Genomic DNA, 10,345 nt, shown 5'->3' on the forward strand with positions numbered 1-10,345 from the left:
CCCCCAACCCCAAAAACTTTAACCTTAGACCGTCTACTATTGACCTCATCCCTTTCCTAAGAGGGGCGTGCATAAGCGCACCTGTCCTATTGTTTCTTTTACTTTTCTTTATCATAACTATGTTTTTACTTATACCTATTATCTTGTAAGCAATTGACAAACTAAATAAAATAAATAAATAAATCTCTTCTTAAAGAGAAGAGATAAATCTCTCCTTATCTCCAAAAGGCCCTAAAATTATTACTGAACTAATAAAGTAATTTTGCTTTTTAAAGAAAGGATGTCTCTCTCTCTCTCTTTTTTAATGATAAAGGCAGGCGCTAGATTTATTATGACATGGGGAGCTGGGAAATAATGGGAGGTTTTTTAAACTTTACAATCTCCCCCTTAAAACACCTCCCCGGTGTTGGAGCACCCACAGCTCCTGGAGACAAGGAGTTCCACCGATTGATTGCTCTCACGGTCAGGAAATTCCTCCTTAGTTCTAAGTTGCTTCTCTCCTTATTTAGTTCCCATCCATTGCTTCTTGTTTTGCCCTCAGGGGCTTTGGAGAATAGCTTGACTCCCTTTCTTTGTGGCAGCCCCTCAGATATTGGGACGTTGCTATCATCCTAGTCCTCCTTTTCATCAAACCAGACGTGCCCGGTTCCTGCAACCGTTCTTCGTATGTTTTAGCCTCCAGTCCCCTCATCCTCTTCGTTGCTCTTCTCTGCCCTCTTTCCAGAGTCTCAACCTTTTTTTTTAAACTGTGGTGACCAAAACTGGATCCATTATTCCAAGTGTGGCCTCACCAAGGCCTTATAAAGCTATATTAACACTTCATGTGTGATCTTGATTCTTTGTTGATGCAGCCTACAACTGTGTTGGCTTTTGTGGCAGCTGCAGCCCACGGCCGGCTCCTATTTCAATGGTTGTCCACTCAGACTCTGAGATCCCTCTCGCAGTTACCGCTATGGAGCCAGGTACCACCTATCCTGTACCTGTGCACTTGGGTTTTTCTTGCCTAAATGCAGAAAACTTACTTTTTTCACCACTGAATTTCATTTTGTTTAGTCCTGTTGAAAAACAGCCTCGGTAGATTTTCGAATTTGTGCTTGGAAAAAAAAATCTTCTTGGGACCGAGGTGGGATTTTTCCAGCCCTATAACATTATTGCTGGACTGCAGCACCTGCCATCCAGGTGAGCTCACCTGGAAACAGGAGGGCTTGGCATCCCATCACTCACACACCCTCATCCTCACCTGCCTAGAGAGGCACTTTGCTTGGGGCTCCCCTTCAAGAGCAATTCTTCTGACCCTCTGGGGCCGCATCTTTCGGGGCTCCATATGTTAGACCACGAAGTCCCCGTTTTTCCTACCTGACATTGGCTGACAAACCGGTTTTTTAGATGGGGATTCTCTCCGCCATCCAGGTCTTGGTTGTCCCAAAGGTGCTTTTTTTGAGGTGCCTTTTTTTCCTGGTTTTTCATCGAATACGTCTTGCTTCTCATCATCTTAGAACAACAGACTTGGAAGGGACCTTGGAGGTCTTCTAGTCTAACCCGCTGCCCAGGCAGGAAACTCTATACCATTTAAGACAAATGGCTGTCCAACATCTTTTTAAAAAGTTCCAATACTGGAGCATTCACAACTTCTGGAGGCAGGTTGTTCCACAGATTGTTCTCAGGGTCAGGAAAATTCCTCCTTAATTCCAGTTTGCTTCCACCCGTTGCTTCCTGTCCTGCTTTCAGGGGCTTTGGAGAGTAGATTGACTCCCTCTTCTTTGTAGCACATTGGAACACCGCTATTCTGTCTCCCCTGGTTCTTTTTTTCATTAAACTAGCCAGGCCCAGTTCCTGCAGCTGTTCTTCGCATGTTTTAGCCTCCAGTCCCCTAATCCTCTTTCTTGCTCTTCTCTGCACTCTTTCCAGAGTCTCAACATCCTTTTTTTGTATTTTGGTGACCAAAACTGGGTGCAGGATTCTAGGTGTGGCCTTACTAACGATGGATAGACAGACAGACATGATGTAGATGGATAGACAGGCACACAGAGAGATGATAGACAGATAGACAGACTACACATGCCCAGTTCCTGCAACTGTTCTTCATATGTTTTAGCCTCAAGTCCCCTAATCCTCTTTCTTGCTGTTCTCTTCACTCTTTCTAGAGTCTCAACATCTTTTTTTTGTAATGTGGTGACCAAAACTGGATGCAGGACTCTAGGTGTGGCCTTACTAAGCATAGATAGATAGGTAGGTAGGTAGATAGATAGATAGATAGATAGATAGATAGATAGATAGATAGATAGATATGATATGATATGATATGATATGATATGATATAGATATATGATTGATAGATAGATAGATATGATATATGATAGACAGACAGACACAGAGAGATGATAGACAGATAGACAGACTACACATGCCCAGTTCCTGCAACTGTTTTAAAAACTGTTTTAGCCTCCAGTCCCCTAATCCTCCTGGTTGCTCTTCTCTGCCCTCTTCCAGAGCCTCAACATCCTTTTATATTGTGGTGACCAAAACTGGGTGCAGGATTCTAGGTGTGGCTTACTAAGGATGGATAGATGGATAGACAGACAGACATGATGTAGATGGATAGACAGACACACAAAGAGATGATAGACAGATAGGCAGACTACACATGCCCAGTTCCTGCAACTGTTCATCATGTGTTTTAGTCTCGGGTCTCCTCATCATCCTGGTTGCTCTTCTCTGCCCTCTTTCCAGAGTCTCAAAATCTTTTTTATAGTGTGGTGACCAATAATGGTGACCATTATTTCAAGTGTGGCCTTACCAAAGCCTTATAAAGCGGTATTAACACTTTACCTGATCTTGATTCTTTCCCTCTGTTGATGCAGCCTAGAACTGTGTTGGCTTTTGTGGCAGCTGCTGCACACGGCCGGCTCCTATTTAAGTCATTGTCCCCTCGGACTCCGAGATCCCTCCACAATTACTACTATTGAGCCAGGTACCACCTATCCTGTACCTGTGCATTTGGCTTTTCTTGTCTAGATGTCTGTGTCTATGGAGATTCTCTAGTCATCAAGGTCATGGTTGTCCCAAAGGTGCTTTTTTTCAAGAGGCAACTGGACTTTCTGGTTGTTGTTTTTTTTCTTTCGAAGACATTTCACTTCTCATCCCAGAAGCTTCTTCAACTCTGACCGGATGGAGGGGAAGGGGAGGATTTTTATTTCTTGCAGACAGCTGGTCATTTGCATCCTTTTAGAAGGTCGTTGAGGCCACTTTTGAGATTTGTCTGTGTCCCCAGTTGTCCCAGAGGTGCTTTTTTCAAGAGGCAACTGGACTTTTCTTGTTTTTTTCTTTTGAAGACGTTTCACTTCTCATCCCAGAAGCTTCTTCAACTCTGACCAAATGGTGGGGAATGGGAGGATTTATACTCTTTGCAGCTGGTCATTTGCATCCACTTGGAGGTTTATCTGGGTCCTCAGATAAAGGTCTTTTGAAGATGTTTCATTTCCCATCCAAGAAGCTTCTTGAGCTCTGACCGGATGGTGGGGAATGGGAAGGATTGATGCTCCTTGCAGGCAGCTGGTCATTTGCATCCTTTTAGAGGGTCCTTGAGACCACTTGGCAGTTGACCTGTGTCCTCAGGGTCACCTGAGTGGTACAAATGGGTGTGGAGCCTTCTTGGAAGTTGGGTTGCAGACTGGAGATAGATGGGGTGTCGTATCCCTCCCCCTCCGTTGAGAGAACAATCACTTTGAACAGTCACGTCACAAACTGTTGTAAGTCGAGGACTACCTGTAAAATCAGGTGCGAATCGCTTTAACAACCTCCTTGCTCGGCAATGGAATTCACTGGTCCCAATTGTGGTCGTATGTAGAGGACTACCTGATTGCCAACATTTACCCTGAGTCTTTGCTCGGGACAAGGCAGGACAGCTAGTCCTCAATTTACAACAGTTCATTTAGCGACCAAAGTTTCAACAGCACAGAAAAAAAAGCGACTTATGCCCGGTTTTTCACACTTACGACCTTCCCAGCATCCCCGCGGTCATGTGATCCAAATTCAGACGCTTGGGAAGTGTCTCAAGTTTATGACGGTCACAGAAATGAAACCCCCCCCCGGGAGGGGGTCATGTGATCCGCTTTAGCGACCTCCCGACAAGCCAATGGGGAAGCCGGAGTCGCTTAACGATCATGTGCCCAACTTATCAATTGCTGCGATTCGCTTAAAGACGGAGGCAAGAAAGGTCATATAAAAGGGGGCAAAAAACTGACTTCACAAATGTCTCACTCAATGACAGAAATTTTGGGCTCGATGGTGGTCGTACGTTGAGGACCGCCTGCATTTCTGCAGTCCTTTCCACGGAGCTTAAAGCTGCTTTCTGGCTCGCAAAAAGCGATACAAATAATGTGTATCCAGGTGTGTAGCACCCTCTGCTGGGAAAACGTTTTTGGTCTTAATCACAGATTTTGAGAACAACCAAATAGGAGGAGGCTGTATAATTGAACTCGTGTGATAAATAAATGCATACACGTTTTTTTGTTTTTTTGTTTCAAAACCCAAATTGCAAAAATGGCTATGCCCATGTCATCCAGCAGCAGGACCAACCCAACAGGACAGACACAGACTCCAGAAAGTAACTAGGACTGCAGAAAAAAAACAGTTACTACCCACCTGCCTTCCATGGATGACCTGTAAACTGCACGAGCCAAAAAGAGGGCTGGGAAAATATCTATAGACCTGGACATAAACTGTTTCAACTCCTCCCCTCAAAACGACGCTATAGAGCACTGCACCCCAGAACAACCAGACTCAAGGGGAGTTTTTCCCTCCGAACGCCATCACTCTGCGAAACAAATAATTCCCTCTACACTGTCCAACTATTTACAAAGTCTGCACTACTATTACTATTAATCTTCTCTTCACTCCTTATCCCCCATCCCCTCCCACATAGGGCTGTAACTTTGTCGCTTGTATCCTTACAATTTATATTGACTGTTTCCTAGTATGATTTGATTGCTTATTGTACCCTATGACTATCATTAATGTTGTACCTTATAATTCTTGACTCTTGACAAATGTATCTTTTCTTTTATGTCCACTGAGAGCATTTGCACCAAAGACAAATTCCTTGTGGGTCCAATCACACTTGGCCAATAAAAGAATTCTATTCTATTCTATTCTATTCTATTCTATTCTATTCTATTCTATTCTATATTCTATTCTATATTCTATTCTATTCTCTATTCTATTCTAATTTCTATTCTATTCTATTATCATCTTTCCATCCGCCATCCCCTTCTATTTAAATTCTATTCCTACATCCTTCATTCTATTCTATTCTATGTTCTATTCTATTCTATGTCCACTGAGAGCATTTGCACCAAAGACAAATTCTTGGGTCCAATTACATTTCTATCCTATTCTAATTTCTATTCTATTATCTATCCTGTTCCATCCCGTTCCATCCCCTTCTATTTAAATTCTATTCCTACATCCTTCTATTCTATTCTATTGTACCCTATGACTATTATTTGTTGTACCTGATGATTCTTGACTCTTGACGAATTTATCTTTTCTTTTATGTACACTGAAAACATTTGCACCAAAGACAAATTCCTTGTGTGTCCAACCACACTTGGCCAATAAAGAATTCTATTCTATTCTATTCTATTCTATTCTATTCTATTCTATTCTATTCTAATACATGTTCTCCTCAATTTACAACAGTTCACTTAGTGACCGTACTTGTGGATTCCTTTTTTTAAAATAATTCATGTTTTATTTACAGTTTTCCTTTCACACCATACGTATTTTGTGGACAGTGTATTGACTAGGTTAAACAATGCTAATAGTGATAATACAAATAAGTATATATAATCCTAATCTTCCAACTTCAACAACCCTATTCTCTCTTTATAGTTCTTTCTCATTTTTTCCATTAATTCATTTAAGCATAACTAACATTTCTTTTCACTGGGTATTTATTATCCCCTATTAAGTCACATATTTAATACTAGCTCTATACCCGTGCTTTCGCTACGAAACTATGCGGTGGGGCTTAAGTTTTTTGGGAGGAAAATATGGGGAAAAAATTCTGCCTCTGCCTTTCAGCATCCATCAGTATTCATCTGGCTAGTGTCCTGTCAGTGTGTGAGAGAGTTGGGGGCTGTTTGGAAACTGAAATGGTATTTACTGTGTGAGCAAAGAGACAGCAAGGAGCCTGGGCATGGCTTAGCTCAACTGTTCTGGACTAAAGCTGCTTGGTGCTGTGAAACCGAAACTCCTCTGCTTGTGTTTTACATTTGGAGGAGATTTCTTTTTTTCAGGTGGACAGGGGGAGTAGGACTCCTTAGCATCAGAGCATGTTAATAATAATAATACAGTAAATATTAATGCTCCGATGGACATTTGGAAAAATCCTTTCTTAGGGAGCCCCTAGAAGCCAAGAGGAACAGGTGCCAAGTTTGTAGGCTTTACGGTTCTGGAGATTTTGTGATGATGCACTTTTATAGAGAGATAGATTTTTTTTAAATTACTCATTATTCCACCATAATTTCAATATCCCAAATATCTAGAACTACTAATGAGACCAGATATTAAGAAAAATTAGTCAATCCCGTGATTATATCTCAAAATCCCCACACTTTCTAGTCCTTAAAAGTTTGAAGTTCACAATATACACTGCTCAAAAAAATAAAGGGAACACTTAAACAACACTTAAATGTAACTCCAAGTCAGTCACACTTCTGTGAAATCAGACTGTCAACACTGATTGACAATCCATTTCACATGCTGTTGTGCAAATGGAATAGACAACAGGTGGAAAGCAGAGGCAGGTAGCAAGACATCCCCAATAAAGGAGTGGTTCTGCAGGTGGTGACCACAGACCACTTCTCAGTTCCTATGCTTTCTGGCTGATGGTTTGGTCACTTTTGAATGCTGGCGGTGCTTTCACTCTAGTGGTAGCATGAGACGGAGTCTACAACCCACACAAGTGGCTCAGGTAGTGCAGCTTATCCAGGATGGCACATCAATGCAAGCTGTGGCAAGAAGGTTTGCTGTGTCTGTCAGCGTAGTGTCCAGAGCATAGAGGTGCTACCAGGAGACAGGCCAGTACATCAGGAGACGTGGAGGAGGCCGTAGGAGGGCAACAACCCAGCATCAGGACCGCTACCTCCACCTTTGTGCAAGGAGGGACAGGAGGAGCACTGCCAGAGCCCTGCAAAATGACCTCCAGCGGGCCACAAATGTGCATGTGGCTGCTCAAACGGTCAGAAAGAGACTCCATGAGGTTGGTATGATGGCCCGAAGTCCACAGGTGGTTGTGTTTACAGCCCAACACCGTGCAGGACGTTTGGCATTTGCCAGAGAACACCAAGATTGGCAAATTCACCACTGGCGCCCTGTGCTCTTCACAGATGAAAGCAGGTTCACACTGAGCACATGTGACAGACGTGACAGGGTCTGAGACGCCGTGGAGAACATTCTGCTGCCAGCAACATCCTCCAGCATGACCGGTTTGGCAGTGGGTCAGTAATGGTGTGGGTTGGCATTTCTTTAGGGGGCCGCACAGCCCTCCATGTGCTCGCCAGAGGTAGCCTGACTGCCATTAGGTACCGAGATGAGATCCTCAGACCCCTTGTGAGACCATATGCTGGTGCAGTTGGCCCTGGGTTCCTCCTAATGCAAGACAATGCTAGACCTCATGTGGCTGGAGTGTGTCAGCAGTTCCTGCAAGATGAAGGCATTGATGCGATGGACTGGCCCTCCCGTTCCCCAGACCTAAATCCAATTGAGCACATCTGGGACATCATGTCTCACTCCATCCACCAACGCCACGTTGCTCCACAGACTGTCCAGGAGTTGGGGGATGCTTTAGTCCAGGTGTGGGAGGAGATCCCTCAGGAGACCATCCGCCACCTCATCAGGAGCATGCCCAGGCGTTGTAGGGAGGTCATACAGGCACGTGGAGGCCACACACACTACTGAGCCTCATTTTGACTTGTTTTAAGGACATGACATCAAAGTTGGATCCGCCTGTAGTGTTTTTTTCCACCTTAATTTTGAGTGTAACTCCAAATCCAGACCTCCATGGGTTGCTCAATTTGATTTCCATTGATAATTTTGGTGTGATTTTGTTGTCAGCACATTCAACTATGTAATGAACAAAGTATTTAATAAGAATATTTCATTCATTCAGATCTAGGATGTCTTATTTTTGTGTTCCCTTTATTTTTTAAGCAGTGTATTTCAACACACCCTTAATATTAATAATACAAATCAAATTACCTAACTTCCACCTTCTACCCTTAGCTTACTTTTATCTACCAGAATTCCTGAGCCAACTTGGGGACTGGTGGACTTCAACTCCCAGAATTCCTGAGCCAGCCATGGCTCAGGAATTCTGGGAGTTGGAGTCCACCAGTCCTAAAAGGCCCATGGTTCCCCACCCCTGCCCTGCAAGCTTTGGGACTGAGATACGAGACACAAAAGCTAGGATGGACTAATTTTGTCAGGGTTGTTGCTCTAATCCTATGGAAGGCACACTTTGCAGGCAAAGCACAAGACCACACTCACACCGACCAAAGCTGCTTCGCACACTGACCTCTTCGTCGGAGTCGTCCATAAACGCAGCATGCTTGACCAGTCCTTTCTGCTGAACCTTCTTAGGAAAAATAAGTCCATACCTGTTCAGAGGGGGGAAAAATTAAAGTTTTATGGCTACGGGATTCACCCTGGTTGAATTAATTTGAGACTTACATCTATTGTCCAGGAACAAAACAAGGTACAGGTAGTCCTCAAGTTACGACCACAATTGACCCCACATTTCCATTACCTAAGTGACACAGTTGTTCAAGCGAATTTTGCTCCATTTTACGACCTCTCCTGCCAGAGTCGTTAAGTGATAACTGGTCGTGACTTTTTTTCAGTGCAGTTGTAACCTTGGAATGATCACTAAATGAACTGGTGTAAGTCAAGGACTAACCCGTACTAAAAATATAGGTGGTCCTCGAATTACGACCTCAATGGAGCCCCAATATTTCTGTTCCTAAGCAAGACCTTTATTAAGTGGGTTTTACCCCTTTTTTGTTAAGTTAACCACACGGTCATTAAGTGAATCTGGCTTCCCCCCCTCCTTGGCTTTGCTTGCCGGAAGGTCATAAAAGGGGACCGCGTGACCCCCCCCGGACACTGCGACCGTCGTAAATACGAGTCGGTTGCCAAGTGTTTGGATTTTGATCACATGACCAGGAGTGTCAAAAAATGATCATAAATCACTTTGCTTTAGAATAGAATAGAATAACAGAGCTGGAAGGGACCCTTGGAGGTCCTCTAGTCCAGTCCAAATCCCTAGTTTAGGCAGAAAACCCTACTACACCACTTTGAACGGTCACTAAACGAACTGTTGTAAGTCAAGGACTGACTAACCTTACAGGGAAATGTACTTTATTTGATCAATTGCATGTTTTTGGATTTTTAAAACCACGGAGTGATCTTGCGACGGGTATACAAATACCTTACTACGAGGAGTTAATTCACAATGAAGCAGCAGCACCTTTGTTGCTGGCTGAGTACTAATGGCAGGGGATCCCCAGTATGGAAACCGACCCTTCCCCAACTAAAAGGCCTGAGTGTGGGGTGGGGGGTTTGTCCCAGGAGTGGGGAGGGGGCCATCAAGGGGCCTCCCTCCAGCCCCACGAATGACGTCATCCTGGGGGACCCCTCTCCTAACACCCCCCACGGGTCTCGCGGTCGACTAGGCCGCGACCTCCCCACGAGGATTCCCCCCCCTCAGCAGCCCCCTCCCTCTGCCCCCTCGGAATGACGTCATTCTGGGGGGAGCTTCTTGAGACCCCCCCCCCGGTCTCGCGGTCGAGTAGGCCTCGACCCCCCCCCACGAGGCTTTTTTTCCCAGCTCAGCAGCCCCCTCCCTCTGCCCTCCCGCCCCACCGCGGCCGCCGTCTGCCCATGCTCAGAGGACACCCCACCCCCACGGCCGCCGCCGACCACAAGGCCAGACTCACTGTTTTCCGGGCGCCGCCATCTTGGAGGCCGGGCCTGCGCGACGCTCCGCCCCGTATCCTGAGGCCCCGCCCTTCAGACCCCGCCCCGCCCCGCCCGGCCTTCCTTCTGGCTCTGCACGCGGCATCTTCTGAGGGAGGGGGGAAAGGAGGCGCTCTGCGCATGCCCAGGAAGCGCATTTGGACACACACACACACACACACACACACACACATATTAAAACAAATTAAAATTTAAAATAAAATATAAAATAAAAAAAAATATAAAATAAAATAAAATATAAAAAATAAATAAATAAAATAAATAAATAAAATATAAAATAAAATATAAAATAAAATATAAAATAAAT

General features: G+C 44.5%; 1 protein-coding gene across 1 annotated transcript in view; it reads right to left on the reverse strand.

Moving 5' to 3' along the window:
- NSRP1 (nuclear speckle splicing regulatory protein 1) overlaps positions 1-10,117 on the reverse strand; it is a 39,995-nt gene extending 29,878 nt beyond the window's left edge. Inside the window, exons 1-2 of the mRNA XM_087955817.1 lie at positions 9,999-10,117; positions 8,579-8,660 (exon numbers count right to left, since the gene is read on the reverse strand). Of these exons, the coding sequence (XP_087811943.1) occupies positions 8,579-8,660; positions 9,999-10,018 (102 nt within the window). The 5' untranslated portion in view covers positions 10,019-10,117. The remainder of the gene's footprint in view (positions 1-8,578; positions 8,661-9,998) is intronic.
- Between the last annotated feature and the right edge of the window lie 228 nt (positions 10,118-10,345).

Source organism: Notechis scutatus, chromosome 1, assembly GCF_049901735.1.
Source record: "Notechis scutatus isolate UNSWTSFEM ecotype Mainland chromosome 1, rNotScu1.2, whole genome shotgun sequence".
NCBI classification, from domain to species: Eukaryota; Metazoa; Chordata; class Lepidosauria; order Squamata; family Elapidae; genus Notechis; species Notechis scutatus.